This window comes from Podarcis liolepis, assembly GCF_965112155.1.
Source record: "Podarcis liolepis genome assembly, chromosome: 1".
In the NCBI taxonomy this organism is placed as follows: Eukaryota; Metazoa; Chordata; class Lepidosauria; order Squamata; family Lacertidae; genus Podarcis; species Podarcis liolepis.
Window position 1 is genome coordinate 107,563,098 of NC_139554.1, and position 24,077 is coordinate 107,587,174.

Consider the following 24,077-nt stretch of genomic DNA (forward strand, 5'->3'; position numbering starts at 1 on the left):
TGGAGCTCTTCTTTGAGCCAACAGAAATGGGCTGAATCAAATCCCTGTCTGGATAGGTAGCTATTACCTTCTTTCTTTCCACCTATCCAGATATTTAGGATAAGTTACTACATAGCTGAATCACAGTAAAGCTTTTTAACTAGTTTGGACTGGTGGAAGTTTTAGTGGGCAAATAAAGTAGAGTTGTGTAAGAGTTAAATATATAATTAGTTTTGCATACTATAATTATGATTTGAAAAGTTAAGTTGCATATTGTTTCTTTAAGTTTTTAAGTCGAGTTGCGTTCCATATTCTGTTCTTTTTTTCCCTTTTTCTGTTTTCCCTATAATCGTTATCTGCACATACGGTTCTGTTTATGTCATTATTTTACAAGTTGCAATCCATTCACTGACCTTCTGTTGCCGTTGTTTTTAAAATAAACGTTTTCTAACAGATTTTGGCTTCTCAAGTCCTGTCTTCTCTCACCCGTTAAGGCAATCCAATCTTCAGTATGGAAAGTCCGGCCAGCTCCCCGGGCAGAAGGGCAATTTGAACATAAGCCTGATGCTCCCCCCCCCCCCAGTATTGGTTTCAATATATAATTTGCTAATATCTAAACCTGCCTGGAAATGAATAAAGTGGCCATTTTTTGAACCTAAGATCCTGAATCTCTTCCTGCCAAAGAGTTTAGCTGAAGCAGGGCAAACTGAGCTTTGCTCCACTGAAGCCAAAGAAGACTTAGTAATGGGGAGTTGGGTATAACACCACTAAAATTCTCATAAACCCTTCTTACCCCCCATAAATCCTGCACAAAGCATGGGCTGGAGACAGATCCAGCTTGTAAAATGCTAGAATGCTACAGATCTTTCCAGATCATATCTAACACTGTGCCCCGCTGCTGGAAAAAGGCAATGCATACAACTAAATGTACAATGCTTAATAATAATAATAACGGAGTTCAGAGCAGGGTGGGAGTTTGCCTAGCTGGCAAATGTTCGCTTCACCACTGTTATGTGAAGGGGTTTGCATCAAGCTAAGGCTGTGTTCACACTGAATATAAAATATATTCAAAACACTTTCCTTCCCTCAAAGAATTCTGGGCCCTGTAGCTTACCTCTCACAGAGTTACAAATCCCAGCAACCCTTAACAAACCACAGTGTCCATAATTCTTAGAGGGAACGAATGTGATTTGAATGTACTTCAAAAAATCCCGTGTGTAGGCAGCCTTAGTGGAACCAAGTGAGTTAGCAAAGCAGACAGGGGAAATATCTCATGGCCAACGTAGATGTGAAGCTTCTCATGGAGTTTGGTATTGTGTGGCTGTGCTTATTTAAACTAAAGAGATGGCATGTGTGTGTTTTAGCTCCACCATGGTCCCTATTAGCAGCACAATTTTTCTAGAAAAAGAGGTGCCTGAACTCACCATGAACACCTACCTCGTTCTCTTAGAATGGCAATGGTGCCCAACTGAGTTCCGGCAAGTTCCGGCTGGAAAAAAAGCCCTGTCAATTACAATTGCAATGGTAGGAAAGGTTCCATTGGTGCCAAACTGCATTTTGCTGACACATGAAGCTTCCTGTGCCTCTATTACACATTCAACATCACCAAGAAGCCTAGTAACTTATGATTAATGATTTATACTAAAGCTTTTAAGCATACTATAAAATTGTCTTTATGTGTAGAAAACAGTAAATGCCATATTTGGAGAAGAACACGTTGCCTCTTAAGAGATGCCTGGTTTTATGGGAGAGGTTCATCGAGCAAGCCAAACAGAATGTTTTGTGGGAGGAACTCCTTCAGAACATTCCTTTGCTGCGCTTGGGTTTCAAATGCCCAGTAGCCGCACACTGGATGAACTACTGAAAGCAACAACAATTATTTATTTCATGTATGCCCGTGGAAAATTTCTCAAAAACCCCCACTTCTGTCTATTGCAGGAGGCATGGGGAGAGACTTGCCAGCAAGGAGCCAGATAAGCAAACCCGGCCCCCGAAAAAAAGATCAAATTATCTCTCAAGAAAACCAAAATTTGTGTTCATAATTGATGTGAGTCATCGTGCCATCACACTGCTGAAGGTGTCTCTTAGTTAGCATGGAGCAGACCGCCCTCTCTGCATGTATGTATGGATCAGCCCTCGCAAATCAATCACCAGAGAGAAATTTCATACAATCAATTATCATTAGGATGCATTTCAATGGAGACTGAGAGTCTTTAGGGAATAAGACATCAGGTATGATCATGCTTATGCAAATGAAACCGAAATTTCATTATGCACTACTGTCCTGCTGCTCCACCGATGGGCCCACAGCGTGAATAAAAGAACAATACACTGTAGAGATAGAAGCACAATTACTGAAAACCATCTAAAAACAGTGAGAGTCTACCTATGAGAAAACCATCAGCAGATGTTACAATTGGCAGCATTTAAAGCATTGGAAACATTGTCCTCAATATTCGTTTATTTTTGGGTTTTGTATGCTGCCTCTTAACATTATGTTCTTTGACTTGCAATAAATAGTAATGTTCCTCCTGGTTTCTCCCCTAGAGAAAACAACGGAAAACATAAATTATCGGGAATTCAAATTATGCTATTGCACATTCAGGAACTCTATAAAGCAGGGGCGCTATAGGTGGGCTGTTTAGTTGTGCAAAATTTGGTTGCTATCCTGCACTTCCTAGCGTAATTATCTAGTGTCAGTCTGATAAGAAAACTGACTGGAAAATAACAGTTGAAAGTGAGGGATAACAACTACTATATTGCAAGGTTATGTAACCTCTGTGTCAGCATATCGGGATAAATGCTCAATAAGCAGGCAATGTTGAGTAACATCGGTGAATGTTTTGTGCAAACTTAATGGCATCAATGCTCAATAAACAGTGAGCCTGGAAGCTCCTTAAGTCTGACCCACTTTAGGCTAAGCAATGCCCGGTAGACGTGAAATCCAAACAAAAATGGTCCTCTGGAGATCCAGTTGGATCTCCAGGATTCTATTCATACACAGCAATATTTTCATGAAAAAAACTGTGCTTTCCTCTTAAAGGTGTTTCTTTTGCGTTTAACATCATGTGCCTGCTAATCTTTCCTAAATCGATTCTTTTAAACTCCCTGATCGTTCATTAACTACCTGTCTTCCAGAACTTCTAATGGAAACCTGTTGGTTAGATGTTTTCAATTAGCACAAGTTCATTCATGAATCAGTTCTTCAGTTAAAGCAGCCGAACGCTTGCGTAATATAATTTATTTTCCTGATTTGGCCTAATTGACCCTGAAAACTGAAACGGCGCTTCTGAAGACAAGTAGGAAGGTTTTACACACTGCTAAAAGAGAGGGGGGAAATGCTCTATTGTTGTAACATTTCCCTTCTTCCGATGCCCTCAGACAGGTACGTAGAGATAACTTGTACCTGTGTTCAAGATGACATGTGAACAAGTCCAACGGGAGCGGGGGAATGTAGGCCTACCGGAAATCTCTTACACACAACTGACAAAAACATGGGTTAGGCTCCTGGATTACTTACACAGAATATGAAGGCAAAGGAGAGCTTTTGACAATGTGTGTGTGAGAGAGAGAGCATGTGTGTACAGGCACATGAGCTTATATAGCTACACATGCTAAGGTGATGATCCTTAGAATACAGAGTGTCTCTGTTTTCACCTAGAAAATGTCTGGTGGCCTGAATGTTGCAACAGGTGCAGTATAAAACCATCTTGCTTCCTAAAGACAACAGGGCAGACCTGTACGGCAGGCTGATTTAACTCCAGCTGCATAAACAACAGAGTGTCTTTTACAGGATTAGGCCTCCTGCCTAACGCTGCTTCCCATAAGGAAGAAAGCACCATTAAAAAGGCCACTGATCCCCTTTTCAAGAGAAAGATGCCACGTTTGTAATTTTTTAAAACATCCAGGCTTTAAAGCCCATACTCCAATCTCTTGTCCCTGGCTTAGGCTTTCATCTCTGCACACCTGCACACCATTGTGATTTGTTAGCATTTTGTACCCACTTAATGATTTCACAGGTGCGAGACATGGAAGAATCAGCCCATTGATCTCTGCTGCTGGGCCCGTCTTTGCAAAGCGTACACCCCCCACTCACATTTCCTCCTCCCTCCCTTCCAACACAGCTGTTTTTCCACATCTTTGTTACATAATTACACTTTGGAAATGATAGTGTAATTAAGCACACTTAAATCATTACCATAATTAGGACCTGTGTTGCAATTATTTTTTTAAAAAAGTTTTGTAACTATGTAACCCCAATAAAAGCTGAAATCTTAACTGGAGGAAGGTATTAAAAATTAACGTAGAAGAGCAACATTTTCCACGTGGTGCGTGTATGTTCCTTTCTCATTAGGAACAGGAAGAGAGAAAGAGAGAGAGAGACAGGTGACAAGAGAGACACCGTAACTGAACAAATCACAAGGACAACATAGTAATGAAGTGCCATTAAGCTTACATTACTAGTATGATTACAGGCATAATTGGAAAATACAGATTAAACCTTAAGCTTTCTCAGTAATTAAGGAGCAATTCCTTAGGGGCTGGTCACACAACCCGATTTTGTAGTTCCACAGTGATCCTCTATGACTATGTTACGCATACAAGAGTTGTGGGAATGGCTTGGATACAAAAATGGCTCCCAAAATGGAAACAGTCCCCTGAAGTTCTCAGGAAGTTCTCTGTCTCAGGACTCAGCTACACAGCTGAAAATAAAATGTTTTAAATGTGTTGTAAAGTGCAATATACAAATGGGACACTAGATGGCGATAGTGAGCTATGAAAATTCCAATGTGTTTTTCAAAACTTTTATATATATATAAAAAGCATTTTCACAGCGTTTTTTAATATGTGTTTTGAGTCCACCTCTGTCTCTGTGCCCGACTCTCCATCTCTCTGTATGTGTGAGAGACAGAAAGAGATGGGGAGGGCAGGGAAGAAGAAGAAAATGTTATTTACTATTGTGCCTCTTTCTTCAGAGGGTCAGAATCTCCTTTTTTAAAAATCATTAAAAAGGGAGGAATGTCAGGTTTTTGCATTTCAGCTTTCTTTAATAAAAAGTACTTTTTTGTGCCCTAGGGAAGACTTGTCTCTTCCTGACAATCACTGCCAAGACCCCATCTGAACTTGTCAGTGTAAAATATGTAGCAACTAGGCTGTTCTTCTGAGCTGGTTGTCAAGAAAGATGAATAGGACTGAAGGATATAAAAAGCAAATTGATACCCACTTCCTTGCCCAAGAGTTATAGTCTGGCTTAGGACATCTGGAAATTAGGTGGTATATGATGAAGTGCACAGTTCACAAGATTCTCTTTTCAGGCTGCTTTCCACTGCCATTAGCTATACACTATGGAATTAACCTTGTCCTCAAGATTTCAATCTACAGCACGGAATAAGGTAATTCTAAGTATAGCTATATTTAAATTCCTGCTTCACCATATTGTTTAGAACACGGGTTGCCAACCTATTTGGACTCCGAATTTTGAGAGTGTTCTGTGGGTGCCAGTCACAAAATGGCTTCCATGGGGATGTGGTGTAAGCCAGGGTTTTTTTCAAGGCAGAACTCACTGGAACTCAGTCCCAGCACCTCTCAGATTGCTCACCATTGCCATTGTAAGAGAACAAGGGAGGCTTTCATGGTGAGCTCTGGCACCTCTTTTTCTAGAAAAATAGCAAAATTAGGGACAGTGCTTTCCCAACCCCAGACAACGTCACTGTTTTCCATGGGATTTCAGCCGTGTCCTGCTGGCACTGATTGTGGAGATACAGCTGTTAATGGCACAAGAATCCAGTTTCCCCCAATGCCAATTCCAAACCTAGGCTGCCATCCTTTATCCACTTACCTGGCATACATCCCCATTAAACAAAAGTGACTGACTTCTGAGTAGACATGCTTGCCATTATGCTGCAAGTTAACTATACATGGATTCCTTCACGAGTGCCTGGCTTTAGGTCCTGCACAGCAGCTGATATGCTGAGGCCTCTTTGCAAAGTTTTTATGTTTTGCATTTGCCACCTGGGGAGGGGATTATTATACCTCCTCCCACATTATTGCATAGTATCATTTGCAGAAACCACAGGAAAGGTGCATCTTGACTACAAGCTGGCTTGTCTCTTCTCACAGAAATCACTTACTGTAGAAGGGTTCCTGCACATTTTGCTTTATAACTTTCCTTTCAGTAAGGCTATACTTTTATTTTTTAAGCTGAAAGCTTTGCGTCTGTGGCCGTTGTCCTAGAGGGTATCAATGAAGGCCTTCAAATGTTTCATGGGACCCACAGGCAATGTGCTGACAACCCCTGATTTAGGATTCACCAGCAGTTAGCCATTTTAGCATGCCAACACAAGCACACACTCAATCCTTTTGGAATAGCACATAAGAACGCACGACTAAAATGCATCCACAAAAATGACAAACACAGATAACATTTACAACTTAATAAATTCACAGAACTTAATCTTCAGACAGTGGGATAGATCACCAGTGCTGCTAATTCCTATTTGGAAAATTTGCATACTGAATAATTACCACCTGGAATAACAAATGCTGTGTGAGGCAGACTGGATTGGACAGGTGATAAATATTTGCACATCTGGTAGTATTAAAACTGGGGGGGGGGGGAGTGTGGTAAATCAAAAAGATCCACTGAACACCCCACCACCTGTTCAGTTGGCCTCACATGCTTCTTTTTCTTTCTTTCCCTTGCAACATTAAAATTATGTACTGACATTCTCCTTCCATTGGCAGCTGGCACAGTAGGCTGGGTGTCACTTACATGGCCCCACTCTATAACCACATGGCATGCTACTGATAACTGAGAGGGGAGGTTGGTGGGTTGCAGGTACAGTGGCAGGAGTGTCAGATTGGCTCTGCTGCTGCTCTCGCACTGTGTTGACCTTCCTGCCACCTTGTCTCTCACCCTCCCAGTTACCAGCAATGACCACCGCATTGGGAAGCCAAGTAAGCAATGTCCTTCCTACTTCGTCCCGCTGACCACTGCTATATTTTTCACTGAAGTTCTTCAAACTTTACTCTGTCCTTCTCTGCCCAGGAAGATCAAAGGCAAGGCCGCAGCATCAATAAAAGGAAGGGACACCACATTTTCTTTATGTGGCAGAAGAAAGTGAAGTGAATGATGAAGAGCAAATGTGTGACACCATCACTGCCAATAGGTGTAGCATTTAACGCCGTGGGATGCAATACTGACACCCCTTCATGTATATGAACATAAGGAGCTGCCTTATATCAGATCAGACAATTTGCCCATCTAGCCCAGGACTGTCTTACTCTGACCAGCAGCGATTGTCCAGGGTCTTGGGCAAAGGTCTTTCCCATCACCTGCAACCTGAAAGTTCAGGATAAATGGTCAGGGTGATGGGGAAAACCTCATATGGGTCGTAACAGTCCGGTCAGAACGGGAACAACTCTAAATTTCAGGGGCTCCTCAAACTCTAAGCAGATGGAATAGACCGCCAGTTCACAGTAGCATAGGAAGCTGTCTGATGCCAAGTCATTCGCACACCTGATCTAGCTCAGTATTGTCCACACCAGGTGTGCGAAACCTTTGGCCTGCCAGATATTGCTGAACTACAATTCCCAATGGTCAACAGCCATAGATGATGTAGTTCAGAAACATCAGGAGGTTAGCCACACCTGGTCTATACTGACAGGTAGCTTTTGGATAGGGCTCTCTTCCAGCACTATGTGGAGATGCTGGGATTTGAAGCTGGGACCTTCTGCAAGCAAAGCAGATGCTATACCACTGAGCTTTGACCCTTCCCCAAGTTCCTTGGGGGCAGAGACCTGTCTTCTCGTACTCTGTAAAGTCTCACACACACAGCGTGCTGAAGGCACTGAGCACACAAAAACTGGGAATGATGAATGAGAAAAGGTTATACGTGGGAAGGAAACCACTCCTTGATTCTTTGTTTCTTTCTCATCCTCAGAAGAAATACTGTAGTTGTAAAGCAAGCAACAGGGCCAGAATTTTACAAAACAATAAAGAGAATAGAAACATGAGATAAATTGCCCTGGAAGTTTTCTGTGAAGTATTCTTGGCATCTTGGGGAGCATTTCAAATTTAATTTTAAATTTAGTGAGCTGTAGAGTTCCTGGCAAGTCAGACTGTCCTAAACTGATTCTGCCAGGGTCTTGTATAAATGTGTAAATGATTATGTTATTCATTTAAGTGTAGATCAATTCCCCCCCTTTAAGACTCGAATCTCTGATATGGAATAGCTAGTGAATTGGAATAGCGTATTTTGGCATTAATTTATCACACCAGCATTAAGGGGTGTGTTTGTGTGTGTGTGTGTGTGTGTGTGTGTGTGTGAGAGAGAGAGAGAGAGAGAGAGAGAGAGAGAGAGAGAGAGAGGAAGAAACTGGATTTACGCTACCATAACTTATACAAGTAGATTCTGCAAATACGCAGCAAAATGATCTCCATGTTCAACAAGACATTCTGGATTAGACCAAGAAGAGACTAAGTGTGCTTCCAGATGGGTGTTTATTGTGAATGAGTACTCCTCATGCTGGCAAGTTTTTTGCCATGCCCACACAATGTTGTTGGCACCCAAATTCCGGTTGATGTTTTCCCCATTTAATCCTGATTTACTTTTTCAGGGGAAAATCTGGTAAGAAAAAACGAACATGTTGCCAATGACCTGTGTTAGGTCAATGGCCCGTTTGCAAATTATGCTCTCAAAATATTTTACAACTGTCAAACAAAGTGCAATGTTTGGAGCATCATTTGAAAAAATAGACAAATCTAGTTAGTTTCAAGTTGTTGGTTGATCTTCAGACAGAAAGAACCAATTTGTCCCCTTTCTCTCACTTTCTCCAGTAGCTATACATTTCTTGAAGAGGAAGAGAAATGTAGCAGTCATATGAAAATGTTTTCCAGTGTCATAGTCAAGGCAGAAGAAAGATCATAAGTCCAGAGTTCACCTGATAGCACTGTTGTAAGGATTACAGAGATGATAGATATGAAGAATTATATAAATGAAAATGTTTACTGTAATCAGGCACTGGGGGCATCTCCTGCATAGAAAATTTCATGCACCTTGATGCAAATATATTATTCCTACATGAGCAAGGATTTCCCCCATGTAACCCCAGAGAAGACCCACTCCACAGCCTCATTTCTCTTGGTGCATAAAATAATGTGAAGGAGGTGTGTGAATAAATGTGACTGTTTTCTAAAGGACTTGCTTAGAAAAAGAATGCATGAACTAGTCTGAAGACGAAAGCTGGAATGAAATCCACAACACCATTCACATTAAAACAAATTTTACAGAACCACTCTAAAGTTTATATAAAAGAATATATCCTACCTGTGTAACCTTTTCAGTTACATTGTGTGTTCTGTCTTTCACTTTGGGTGCAATAATTGTTTTCTCTGAAGATGGAGGCGATGAACTTTTTTTTTCATTTTTGATATCGGAAAAGTTCAGAGTGAGCTGGGGGATCTTGTTGATGGTGCTGTATTTGTTGAGGTTTGAATCTGATGTAGATCCTAATAGACTTGACTTGATATGGTTAAAAGGACCTAAAAAAATATGAGAGGTCAGAGGGTGGGGTGTCAGTATTACCAAACTCTGTAAAGAAATATTGATGGACTACAGAAAGCAGCACCTAACACTGCAATCCTATACGTGTCTACCCAGAATTAAGTCCCATTGAGCTCAATGCGGTTTATTCCTAGGTAAGTGAGTATTGGATTGCAGCCCGAAAACAGGTAATTCCATGCCTGTAATGTAAAAGACTTAATGGCCCAGATTGCTAACCTTCTAGCTTAGAACCTGCCAACACTTGCCTACTTGATCCATTTCAAGCATGTAGGTTGCAAGAAAAAATTGTGAACTGCTGCAGGCAGATTTTGAAGCAGTTCAAATACCCCAGGCTACACTGAGGGCTTGTGTGTGCCTACGCTTGTTCCATGCCTAGAAAAAATGGAAAACATTCTTTCCCCAGGAAAACACACTCTTTACTGGTGAATCGGAACAAACAGCAATCTGTGCAAAACATGATTGTAGTTTGTTCTGATTCAGCAGCAAAGAGAGGCTGAGCCATGGATGAGTCCTCAGATTATCACAAGCTTTTAAAGGCAGGAACACAGGAACCCTTTTATATGCAGTGTCAATCCAGAAGCATTTCATGGAGATTAGACAACAACAACAGCGACAACAAAATAATAGGTCTGTCAATGACCACTAGTCATGTTGCTATATATAGTAGTAGAGGCAGTATACTTCTGAATACTACTTGCTGTGGATCACAAGATCACAAGTGGGGAAAAGACTGATGGGGCATCTTTCAATGGCCACTGTTCTCCATTATGGGAAAAACAGAGCTGTTTTTACCATGTGGACCTGATCCTGGCTAGCTTCCTTCTGTGGCATTTGCGCACCTGTCAGTGGTGTGGTAATGGATAGAGTTGGAATAGGTTCAAATGCCCCTTTAGCCATGAAGCTCAAGAGTGAACAATCACCCTCTGTTAACTTATCCACAGAGCTGTTGTGTGGACAGAAGAAGGGTGAGGGAAACTGTGACAAATACATACTTCCCTTGTACCTAGATGTCGAGATCAGGGAGAAAAGCCACACAGCACAGTTTCTTCTAATCAGCATTTGTGCTCTCTGAGCACCAACTGAACAAACACTTAATGGATTAAGGTGCCCATTTGGAAAGAATGGGTTGGATCCAACATTGCATGAGCCAAAGGCAAACTTTCTGGCAACCTTCCTCCCTACAGACCCTCTCCTTCAAGTTTATTTGGAGGGTTGGAGAGGAACACTGTGAGTTGTGCCATGTGGGACTGCCATGGGAAGGAGGAATTGCTCAAAATCAAGTACAGGAATCTTGCAATCTGCTGACACAAGATTATTCTGCCTGATTTGGGGCAATGCTCCCCTCCTATTACAGCCTAGGAATGCCAACAAAAAATGGAACAGAACATAGAAATGACTGCAGTTCACATGTTTGTCAGTAGTTAGGAATAGAAATTGGTGAAGTGAATGCGACCAATACTTGTTCACATCGTTGTTGTTGTTGTTTAATTACAATACTTAACCAATGAACTTATTTACATTGTTTTGACATTTCCTTTATATTGAAATGAATGCCAGTTACATAAGTTACATAAATAGTTGCATAAGCTAAGTAACTTACGTAACTTAAATGGTTAAATAGTAGTCAATGAGACAAATAACATAACATTAGTGGAAACCGAATTGTAGCGGAATGGAAACAGTGCTGATTGTAATGACTATAAGTCAGAACAGAAATTGCAGCCTTCTTACATCCCTGCTGCAGCCCCACATGACACAACCCATGGTGTTTGGGAGGTGTCCTCACCCCACCCTCTTTTCAGGGGACACAGTGAGGAAGAGAATGATCTGTTGTACCCACAGCCTTCCACTGGTGCAACTTTGGATACAGTCCAATGGATCTCTCTTGGCTCTTTGTGCTATGCTTGCATGATGCACAGCAAGAAAGGGGAAGACAGATACACTAGCGTCTTAAATCTCTTTTCCAAATCTGTTATGCCAAACATTGACTTAAATTAACAGTCGCTTAAAAAGAACACAGACAAAAGTACAATGTCAAGTACTTTGAAACCAACACCCACTTACAAATATTACTTCACTTACAGAATAGCACCATACTATATCTAAACCACTGCTGATGGACACAAGAAGCAAATGTGTGGGCTTCATAAACCAGTAGCGATGTGCTGCTTACAGACCTTGGCTCATGCAGGTCATGCACTTTCGACAGGAGACATTTTACCGAGTACACAAACTTTCTACAACATGCATGAAATTGTGAAGAGGCCCCAAAGGTGCAAAAAGCCTCTTTCTTTCTGCCCCGCCTCCCCACTTCCTGACTCGGCTCCCAAATGTAGGCTCTAAATATAATTGTTTAGTTCAGCTGAGTGATTCCTTTGTCCCGGAAGGATTTTTTATTTATTTTTAAAGAAGGTGTGTTAAGAAAAACATAATGAACTGGATCCAAATTGTACACAGTGATGTAGAAAAGGCTCTGTTTGGTTGTCTTTTAGGTTCATTGTCCTGGTGAAAAGGACCAATTCCAGAATGTACTGAATGTGATTAAGAATGCTCTCTGCGTGAAATTGCAAATGAAATTCATGCATGCACATTTTAAGACTACAGTAAGCTTAAACCATACCCCCTGCCATCCAGGAGCGTGAAACTAGTTTTAAGGAGACAAAAGAGGAATAAGTAAAGAACGCCACAAGGGTCCAGATTATTAATTTCCTTGACGTGTAAAAGGCAAAACAGGATTAGATTTTAAACCTATCATTGCTATTTAGGATCATTCTGAGCCAATTTTTAAAGTATTTTTGCAAGTTCATCTCTTGGAAACTTAGGCGTCTGATTTTGCCTACATAAGATTGGTAGCATACCTAGTTCATCTATATAAACAGGCAGCAAAAGCTAAGCACTTTTAAGCCCCGTGGATTCCCATGGGAGGCAGCATTAAGCACACGTTCAACTCTCCCGTTCAAATCAACTGGGACCGATGCACAGAACCAATCTGATATAATAGAGCATATCCATAGTCCGCCCAACCTTTTGGAGCTTTTGTTGATGACTGCTTGTAATGATTTCGTGGCGAGAGCAAAGGGAATCGTGATGCATCCACCAAGCAAAATTTCTACCGTGTGCCCAGCCCAATAGAGATCAGCATGAGAAAGTTGCATTTGTACATTTCATATAGCAGGCAAATTAACATGCCAAAGGAATGGGGCTCTCGAAAGCACTGGACAATAAATTGTACGTGTCTACATTACCTTTGACATTACGGCCATTGTCTGATATTCAGCAGAGTAAAGAAAAGCAGAGGGGAAAAACAATAAACTCTATATCCAAAGACTCAACAGTGGTTATTTTTGAAAGTGTATAGTTTTTTAATTGAAACTGTTACCCCAACATATGTTCAAAGGGCCCCAATTTTTATTTTATGGAACCTGCTAATGGGTGAGATCCAAACATCTCTCTGTGTGAGTGGAAAGCACTTGTGTTCACACTCAGGGGGAGGGAGGAGCAAGAGGGCCTTCAGGCATACTGGAAAGCCCCCAATTTTGAGAAGTGACTGCTTGAAACCTGTCTGGATTCAGGCTTGTGTTTGTAGCAAACTGATGATGGGCATGATCCAGCCAGTTACACATATTTAACGGCCCCACTCTGTAACCACTTCAGGATCTATGTAATCAGTAGACCAACGTAGAATGTGTTATAAAATATTATATAATGCATTGTAGTAGACCAGGATCGTGTGTCATATCCATAGCTGACTTTGAAAGTTTGAAAACTACAGTTAGGACTATTAATTGGGACCGGGAAGAGAGAAGCCATTATTAAATAATTAATTAAACTTGTATACTGCCCCGTGCCTGTAAGGCAGTTCACAACATAACATTTGTAGTGCTTAAGCAGCTGTGCTGCCTCCCTTTTCGTTTTCAGGTACAATTCATGGAATCCTAGAAATGTAGAGTTGGAAAGGACCCATCTAGTCCAACCCCCTGCAGTGCAGGAATATGCAGCTGTCCCATATGGGGATCAAACCTGCAACCTTGGGATTATCAGCACCACAATCTGACCAACTGAGCTATGTCCAGGGAGAGTATATCGTGGGATCTACTGCCTTAGGTGCCAAAGATACAATCCATCTTGGGCCAGCCCTGACTGACTCTGATGGACTTTCACTACCAGGAAGAAACCATTTTATTATTACAAGCTAGCTAGCCAGACTTTAGATTGTTTCTTTGTTTGCCTACATTTTAAATCCACGGTAGAATTGCTGTTTTATTCTGTTCTTTATTTCTTCCGCTTATTTTGATTTTGCTGTCAGTTTTAGCATGATTTCCCCATGCTGCTGCAAGGAAATTATTATTGTTTTAAGCTGAAGAGCAGCCAGTTTTTAGGAAACATTATTCACCAAACCAACAGGAGAGCGAAAGATCCAAGGAGTCAGACTTTAACATACAGTGGTAGTTTATCCACAATTGGCTTTCCTCCGCTTTTTCCAGGCATGCTCCACGACTTAAAGCTCTGTGTCTGAGTGCCCCATGAAAACCAACTCTTTAAAGCTCCATTGGAGCAGACCTCAATCCATGGAAAACCTCAATTAACATTTTGTTCCTATTGAGCTTTAAAGAGTGGGTTTTTGTGGAGGATGCTCAGGGCAAAACATACACACAACTCCAAAGCTCAGACACGAAGTGTTAAAAGGCTGGTGTCTGCCTGAAAACTAAGTGTGGATAAGCCATAATAGATTCTAATAAGATGAAGAACAATGTAAATCACCCCACAATTTATAAGTGTTGATTTAAAAGAAGAAGAAGAAATCATACCTTCACTCGCATGCCGGTCCCGAAACACATTCTTGGGATGGATGTTAAACCCCTCTATGTTGTGTATTGAAGATGCTCTCCTTATATTGCAAATACTTTCCTTTGACTGGGCATGGGTGAGTCCTGTACTGGAATGTAGCATATCTGGGTATAGTTGATCCCACTGCCGTTTTGGAGATGAATGGTCAAGGGGTCCTGATATATTCACCGGAGGCGAACATGTGCTTGGCTGGATGAGCGCCTTGGTGTCGTCTGCTTCCGAAGGGCTGCAGCTTTCTTTTGTCGGGGACTTGAAGTGCTTCATCGCCATGGAGTCATTGCTGCGTTTTGCTGAGTCAACAATCACAGCATCGGGATCTTCCTGTGGCAGAGACTGCTTGCGGTATGATAAGAGGCTCAGCCCGGGTATCTTGAATCCCCAAATTTTGCCTAAGTAGAAAAGGGGAAGTGCCGGATATTGCTATGTCTGAACAGGAGACCACTCTATCAAATAGAGATCAGCAGATCGGTACATATGCCACAATCGACAGGGGAACACATTCACATTGCGCACATAAACAAGCTGTCTCCTTGCAGATATTTCTGTGCAAAGGCTGCAGATACACCACCACCCCAACACACACCAAGTCACCCAACTGCTTGATAAACTCCCCTTCCTGAGTTCTGAAAGCATTGGGGTGTGTGTAAAGGTAAAGGGTAAAGGGACCCCTGACCATTAGGTTCAGTCATGGCCGACTCTGGGGTTGTGGCGCTCATCTCGCTTTCTTGGCCAAGGGAGCCGGCGTACAGCTTCCGGGTCATGTGGCCAGCATGACTAAGCTGCTTCTGGCAAACCAGAGCAGCACACAGAAACACCGTTTACCTTCCCGCCAGAGCGGGATTTATTTACTTGCACTTTGTGCCTTCAAACTGCTAGGTTGGCAGGAGCTGGGACCGAGCAACGGGAGCTCAGCCAGTTGCGGGGATTTGAACCACCAACCTTCTGATCAGCAAGCCCTAGGCTCTGTGGGGTCACCACCAGTCACCAAAATAAATGTTCTGATGCTTAGGAGCCAACTCCTGGTGGCGATGGGTGCTTGGGCACCCAAAATAATATAATTGTGGGGCTGGGCACCCACAAAGTCAATGAGTGAAGCTGGAGAGAGGCAGCCAGCCAGCCTGTGTGGCGTTGCCTCCGAGAGAGAAGCAATGCAGCCAGCCAGCCAGCCAGCCAGGCACCCTCTTCTGGGGGGTGGGGGCTCAGATGTGGAGGCAGAATCTCTCTGCCTCCTAGTCCGAGTCCCTCTTCGCAGAAAAGGGTGCCTCGCTGGCTGCGGAGAGAAGAAGAGGAGCTGCTGCAGCACGGACATGCAACATGACATGCACACGCCTGCACATAGTGTATGTGATATCACACGCACAATGCGCCACGTTGTTTTCATTTTTGGAGGAGCCCATATTACAGCATCAGGCACCCATAATCCTGAGGGTGAGATGGCGCCCCCGTTCTGATGGGACAAGGGAATGTTTGTTCTTTCATATGCTGACACGTTGTAGTTGAACAAAAGAATATCCACTACAAAGAAATGACTTAATACAATGGCCTGTGCAGTGCAGTGCAATAAAGTGAGGCATCCCTGGGAAAAAAACCAAAGACAGAGGTGTGTGATTGCTAGATTAAGTTGCTGGTCATGTCCTTAAACAAATAATGTGGGTCTGTGTCGTGGCTGAATACCTACAGTGCAATTCTATACATGCCTTCTATACATGCTCATAGCTACTTTGCTCCTCAACCAGCCTTTTCTTGTACTCCAGTGCAACGCAAGGGCCCCAACTCCTAGGGGCCCAGGTCCCTTTGCCCCTCCCAATAAAAAGTTTGAGAGGGCTGCCCCCCAACGTGGATGGACATTGCCCCTTCACTGTGAGAAAGCACCTCGGAAGAAGACAACTGTCACCCAGCACTCATTCCCACATTCCCCAGCTCCTCTTCTTCTTCTGCCCACCACTCCCCTGTTGCTGGGCTTTGGGGTGGGGAGTGAGGTCAACAGAGGCAAAAAGTTGGGGTAGTCTAGTCAAAAGAGCATAACAAACACCTGATTGCTTTGGAATAATGACTATGGGGTCTGATTACTATGGGAAAGTTGTTGTAATAATTTGATTGGTTGTTTGTAATCACATGCTAGCTTAGATAAGAGTTCATGTCACTGTACACCACTTTGCAGCCTGACCCTACATATGTTTGTATTCAGTCAAGACCTAGCTCTTCACTAGAGACTTGCTTCTTCTACTTTTGGCTATCTGTGAGGGTAACATCCAGTTTAGGAACCGCTTTTTAAATTTCTGCAACAGAATGGCAAAATCTGTGTTCTTTCTGAATTGAAATAAAATACTTAATGAATAATCAAGATGATGGACTATGCTGAAATGGCAAAATTGACCGAGAGAATCAGGAACCAAGAAGACAAGACATTGAATGAAGAATGGGAAAAGTTTGCAGACTACCTTAAAGAGCACTGTCAACATATAAAAACATTAGCAGGACTGATATAACACTTGTAATGTATGAAATTTATGGTTAAAATGGGATATAAACAAAACTTGGATAAATATTATAAGAGGCAGTAGGAAAAGACTTGCAATGGAAACCATGATGGGGCAGGTGGAGGTCTAAGGATTCAGGGAATCCTATATATGTACAAAAATGATTTTATTTGAATGTAAATGATATATGAAAAAACTGAAAATAATTTTTTTTTAAGAAAATGAAATGAAATACTTAAATGAGGTACAACTACTCTATTCCACAGAAGCCCTGTATGTGCAATAAATAAAGAGTTTTCATACAACTCCTCACAAGTTCACTGAATGAAGAACAATTGTATTTCCTTGCCATACACTATCCAGATGAGTCATGACTCAGTTCCAGAGCAACTGCATGCAGAAAGTCCCAGCCTCACTAGGTAGGGTTGGAAATGTTCTCTGCATGAAACTCTGGACAGCATCTTCCAGTCAGTGTGACAAGCAGTCCCTCAAGCATCCCCATCCAAAGTCAACTATTCTACACACCCCACAAACACACATGGCCTTTAAAGCTTGAGAGGGCAAAGCACTTATGAGATTGGCTGCTACCTGGTAGGGTTCCTTGCTCGATGTAGAGCCAAAGAGCAAAAGGACTCTGCTTGTCACACTGACTGGAAGATGCTGTCCAGAGTTTCATGCAGAGAGTTTCATGCTCAGTCTGGATCACTGCAAATTCTGATGCGAACTGACCTGATCTGTACATCATGAACGAACGAAGGTATCTGCCAGCTTTCACACTTCCTAAATGTTCTGACACTGTTCTCAGCTTGAGCAGCTCATCAAGATAAACTTTACAATGCATAATTTGAGAAACAAATAAATTTAGAAATGCATATTTGGTGAGGAAAATGCATTTTAGATCACATATTTAATCATGTAGTTAAAGATGAATTTCTGGGGGAGGAGGAGGAGGAGGAGGAGGAGGAGGAGGAGGAGGAGGAGGAGGAGAAGAAGAAGAAGAAGAAGAAGAAGAAGAAGAAGAAGAAGAAATAATTGCAGATAAATACAGATTTTACAGGTGGCAGATTCATCCGTTCCTAGCCATGGAGTATGCTTTAAATTCACGCTCTCTGTGCCGAAGTGTGAATAAGAATCCCAGGATACCAAATGTCAATTTCTGTGCAGATGCTTTATCTGTCTACACTGCAGACTGATGCATGTTTGGATCTGCATTCCTACCAAAACCATGAACATTTTCCACCGGTCCGTATGGTTCTTTACAACAATAATCACAGCGTGTAGCGGTAGTAAGCAGGTCAGAGACAGAGGCACTCCTCTATCTCCTCTGTCTACACAAACACTCACTCACTCACTCCATAGCATTTAACAAGAGACAAACACGGCATGGGAGAAAGTCATTGGAGTTGTCAGTCTTCAATTTGTACCCATAGATCCAATGACGTGCATCTTGGGAGCTGTCCAGGAAGCTTTTGCCTAACAGCTAATGTATGCTTGACAAACTGGCTACAGCTGAAAATTACCAAAGTACATTAAAGTCATTGTGTAGTTTTCGTAATGCACGTGAAATTGAGTTATAAAACAGTCTGTAAATCAATTGTGCAAGCTAATTACATCAAAGCTCAGACAATTACTATAGTTCTTTGTTTATCAGTTGCGGTGCATGCCCATAAAGTAAGATCATTCATCGAATTTCCTTGCATTTTTGCAATGGAAAATGTAGAAGGTTCCCTCCCTGCCCTGCTGCTGTTCTATTTTAGTAATATTCATGGTGATGCAGATGGTCTTTTCTGCTTCGCTAGGTTAATACAACCATGTTTGGCTGCAAGGCTGCATTGCTGATTTAGCTGTCTTAACTGCTAGTTCAGCTGGAAAGGATACCCATTGAGAATGTGGCTCACTACTAATACTTTCAGGAATGAAATGGGAAACCCAGATGAATATCTTTGCCAGTCTTTTTCTAACTGGAAATGAAACTTCCAATGTTCTGTTTTGATTTAATTGAACTGTCTTTTGACAGGTGGCTCATTTCTACTGTAAAGACAATTAGCAACTTAATGATCTTTCATATTCTTTCTTTTGTCTCTCTCTAAAAAAAGAAACCCTCTTCTATTATTGGACATGAAATAGGCAGAGCTCACTTACAATTTGTGTGAACAGGATAGACATTGTCACCTATATAGCCTGATCTTATCCATTCTATTTATTTATTGACATCATTTGCATCATATTTGCATCTTGTACTTGGAGGCGTTTTCTTCACTGCATTATTGCTGTAATTGTAATTATTTAAACTTGTTCTTGCTTTCATCTTTTAGGGCTGCTCAGATAATTTCTGTTATAGGGTGGCCTATAAACAGCATAAACAAACCAGCAAAAAAACAAAACAAAAAACCCCAAACCCTATCTCATGAAAATAATGAGTAGGGCAGATATGTTTGACAAGTCTTGCTAATCATCTTTTGGAAATATGGATTGAATCAACAATACAGCAAACCTGCTCGGTAAGAGACTGTCTCTTGGTCTCAACAGAGTTGACTAGACCAAATCATAAGCAGTATCTGACCGTATCCATTTCAGACCCATGCAGAAGGGAACCCCCCCCCCCAATTTAAAATTCTTCTAAGTACATTTAATAATATGTGCCATTATTTCACATTCTTTAAAGAAATCCAGAAGAGAGAGAGAGAGAGAGAGAGTGAGTGTGTGTGTGTGTGTGCATTGATGATGCCTCTAGAGCAGTGTTTTTGGACTATGGTTCACATCATCCCTGACCACTGATCCTGCTAGCTAGGGATGATGAGAGTTGTAGTCCATAAACAGATGGAGACCCAAGTTTGGGAAACACTCTGAGGATCGTTTTGGCTTTTCCAGTGATACAGCTTCAAGCACCATGAAGTTGCCACTGTTAGATGGTCACATAGGAGTTGTTAGCTAAGCAAAATACAATTGTTCCTTACACCAATGGGGAATGCTGCATCCATTATTCTATGTTCAAATTATCACTCACTACATAGATGGCTAGTAGTCATTGATAACTTTTTCTTCCATGATAAGGTTAATCCAATTTTGAAAACTGTCCAGGTGGGTGTACTAGTGAACCTCGCACTGTGTACTAGTGAATCCCGTAGTTTAATTTTGCTCTGTGTGAAGAATACTTCCTTTTCGCCTGTTCTTACTCTCCTGCCATTCAGCTTTATTCAGATTCAAGTATGCCCCATTGTATTTTAAACTTAGAGAGGTCAATGAACATGCATCTTATTTTAATGAATTGACTTTTGCACAGCTTCGGAAAGCTTTTACAGAGTTACGATTAAATACAATAAACTCTGCTTATAGAGATGGGAGACATAGAGGCATACCAAAAAATGAACGTGTTTGCATTAGGGGATGTCCTGAAGTAGAGGACCTTATGAATTATATCTTGCACTGTCCCCTATATAATGATGCAAGAAAAAGATTTTTAGTACCTATAATGACAAGGTCCCCTCACCAGAACCCCTCTGACATGATTTTATATCTCCTCGCAGACACAGATAAGTATGTGACCTGGCGTGCGGCACTCTTTGCAACTGCTGCTAGGAAAATTAGAGCAAATTATATAGCCAAGGTAGCCACCAACTGTAAAGGAGATGAATTTATTTGACCCTATCTATCTACACCAGGCTATGCTCTATCTTTGTCACCAAACTCCGAGTATAAATTGCACACTGTATTAATTGACATTGTTTTTTGATATATTAGTGGCCATGTGATGATTTTAGCTTATGAATTTTATTGTCTAATGCCTTGTAATAAAGAAAAGATTCAAGTATGATGAGAAAAGGTGTGTGTGTGGGGAACCTCTCACTTTCCACTTTTGCTGCACCATGTACTGCAAGGAAGCGGCTCTCACATGGCTGTGGAATGTGTGAAAGATGCTGCAGTCGTGGTCAAGTGAATGAGTGGCCAAGGTGGGCCAGCAGGGCCAAGCTATAAAAAAAAAAAGCAGGCTAGGAAGCCACATCTAGCACAAGTGACCTGAAACGAAGGCGACTCTAGTGGGTGGAAAGCTCAGCAGTCCATTGAACTCAAGGAGATGGTGTGATAAGGTTAAGATACATGCTTGGTATCACATGCAATACATGGTAGTGAGACAGATAGATTTGGGCCATAGTATGCCATGTGGATGGTGGTGACAGATTTGAGGACTAAAGCTGTTAATACTTGCACGATGGACACTTAAGCCTGGTGGGATAAGAGGGTCCATCTTCTTTTATCCTCACCATTAAGAGACAGGAGAATGAAATAAGGATGGGGAGGATTAGGGTGGGAAAAATGAGCCATGCAAGAGTTACTCTTAAGAGGCAAGGATAACTGACCTCAAAGCAAAGGGTTTAAACAAGGGACACAACTAGATGAATTCAGAAATATTTAAACTGAATATTTGCATTTAGTTATTGAAATAAAAATAGCTTGTGGCCCTTAATCTATTACAATCTCTGGACCTTCTTTCTGACATGGAAAAAAAATCTGTATCAGGTTGGATACCATGCCCCTGTCGATGCAATATATGAGATGTTCACAGGGCAATGTTTTCAAGCGATACATCCATGTAGAAAAGTGAGATTAAAATTGGTTGTCCCAAAAACTTGGTGGGTAGGACATGATGTCAGATAATCTAAGCCTTCATAAAATGTGACCCACAAAATTGAAGGCTGGATGTGCATGCTTGATAAAGCTCTTATTTTTGCAACAAACTGCACGAACAGGGAGATTGTCAGTCATCTAATACATGGCTGGTAGGATGTTTTGGGTTTGGTGTGTGTCTATAGAAAAGAGGAAGGTATTCAGATCCAGTAAGTAAGAAACAGCTTTGAATCAGTGCTCAGGAAAGCTGGACTAGTCATTGAAATAATAGAAGCAGAAGTGGTGTAAATAGGATTTCAATGGATAGAATTACCTGACAATGAGCCTCTTGAAAGGTTGTTGCCATCTGAAATACAAGTAAACTGAATTTACAGATAGCATTCATTTTATTTTTTTTAAAAAAAGAAATAACAGATAATAATAAATCAGTCTAGTTAACCTTAAATGTGGGAAAGAAGCATGTGTCAAGGAGATATACACAAAAATTAAAATTTGGCTCAATGGTTGCCTTTCAATAGATCATAAATATACAGATCCACATGGATGGTATTTAATGTAGTACATTGCTTTCACAGCCAAACACCACTCTGCTTGTATGTGTAATGGCTTTGGACAGTACAGAATTGTGGCAATAGAGGCCAGCTTCATTGCTTTGACATTTTGGGACCCTGGACAGTTGCCCAGCATGTGTGAAATACAGTGTGAGCCCTTTCTTTCGCACTCTTGTGCATTTTAAGGAACAATGTTCAAAGTAACTGTGTGAGATTGTTCATAGAATTGCAGAGCTGAAAGGGATCCCAATGGCCATCTAGCCACCATTCCTCTTTTCTTACAAGAGGAGAACTGATGCAATAATAAGTTGGTCAAAACTACCAATGGATCCACTGCCAGTGTTGACACATAACAATAAGCCAAGAATATTGACATAAATAGGGATGGGGGAGAAATTTGGGTTGGAATCTCCCTATCTTGCATTTCATGAAACAATATGCCAACCAAAATGCAGCTAACCTTTGAAAATTGCATTCTCCAAATTTTGGAGCAAAGTTCTTCAGTAAAAAAACTGTGTACCAAAAATGTATGTATTGGGGTTTGTTTGTTTTTGTTTTTTGCATAAAAACACATGCCTTAGTCAAAATAACAAACAAAAATGCATTATATTGCAAAACATTGCTTGCAAAACATGCATATTAGTCAAAATTGCATATAATAATATGTATATTAAGAAACACGTGGCTTAAAATGCTGATGCCTGATGCAAAAATGTGGCAAATTGCTCTTATGATAGGAAAAGCGAGAAACTGGCTTAAGAAGGCATTGCATGCATTCCGCCCAGTTGTTCCCACTCTGCTCTTCTTCTAACAAATACAGGGTTGTTTGATCCCTACTAAGTTGAGATTCATAAGCTAACAACAAACCTTGGTTTAAGGTGTAGCCTTATTAGACTTTACTGACTGGTGGGGTCTGTGTTGCTCCCGGGAGGGAGGAAGTAAAATGACACCACGGTTGATTCAGAGAAAGAGTTTATTCTGCTCTCCGGATAGCAGAAGGCACTTGTGTGATCAGCTCACAGCAAGTCCAAAGAAATGAGAGATTTCATGCAGTATATATATCCTCCAGGCACCCTCTCCCCCCTTCCCCAGGAATCCAGCCACGTCAGCTTATACATGTAAGTTGACATCACAGATGCTCCTGCTCCTTACTCTTAACCATAAAAGGGTTTTCCTCTTCTTATACTTTTGACCATAAAAGGGTGTTCCTGTTCCGGCACTCTTATCTTGGAGCAAGAGGTCACCAACTCCTGGCGCCATTCCTAAGTTTGTGCGTCAGAGTGTGGTCTTAATGTAAGATAAGATAGACAGAGTGCCATCCCTGCTCCACTGGAACAGCCAAGGTCATCCATTGCCATCACGGACTGATAACGGAGTGAGCTTTGAGCACAGCTGGCTTTCTGTTTATACATTGACACACAAGCTCAAGTTAATGCATTTTAGAAAATGCTCCCTTGGAGGAGGAAAAATGTGGATTTTGGGGCCCGTTCCAGACTGACTGTACAGTCAGGTTTTTAGATTTGGGAAACCCATTCCTTCAAAGGCTGGCTAGCAATCCTGGCTTGCTTGATAGGAAGAAGCAAACCACAATCCCAGATATCTTGCTAAGCTGGCCTTTTTTACTGGCTTGTGCCAGAGGAGGAAAGAAGTGGGAGTGATCAGGCTGACTGATGCTGTTCTGCTAAGGGAAACCTTTTAAAGGTGAGTGGGGAGGACAAATATATATCACAACAGTCTTGGAAGTCAAAAACAGCAAAAGTACAAGATTCTACAGCACTGTGGGTGTGTTCTCCAGCTCAGGATCTCCATTGGCTCAGAGCTGGAGAACTTAAATGCTGGTGACTAAAGGCACAGCCAGCTGAAGATCCTGCTTTGTTGGTCAGGCAAATTGTAGGGTTGCCATATGTCTGGAATTTCCCAGACATAGCCGAAATACTGCAATCAGAAGCAGTGCCCAGGAGAAAATTGCTAAAATGTCTGGGGAAATCCAGGTTTGTTAAGTGCATGGAATGTAAGTCTGAAATTCC

The 24,077-nt window shown here is 41.6% G+C and overlaps 1 protein-coding gene across 12 annotated transcripts in view; it reads right to left on the minus strand.

The window, feature by feature from the left end:
• Positions 1–24,077, minus strand: part of KCNH7 (potassium voltage-gated channel subfamily H member 7) — a 254,188-nt gene that overhangs the window by 65,521 nt on the left and 164,590 nt on the right. For 3 of the 12 annotated variants that reach the window (XM_083493552.1, XM_083493551.1, XM_083493547.1), the window contains exons 4-8: positions 21,813–21,845; positions 14,354–14,782; positions 12,791–12,811; positions 12,166–12,189; positions 9,309–9,523 (exon numbers count right to left, since the gene is read on the minus strand). In XM_083493552.1, coding sequence (XP_083349678.1) covers positions 9,309–9,523; positions 12,166–12,189; positions 12,791–12,811; positions 14,354–14,782; positions 21,813–21,845 — 722 coding nt within the window. The remainder of the gene's footprint in view (positions 1–9,308; positions 9,524–12,165; positions 12,190–12,790; positions 12,812–14,353; positions 14,783–21,812; positions 21,846–24,077) is intronic. The other 9 variants (XM_083493556.1, XM_083493555.1, XM_083493558.1 and 6 more) reach the window with 7 other exon arrangements.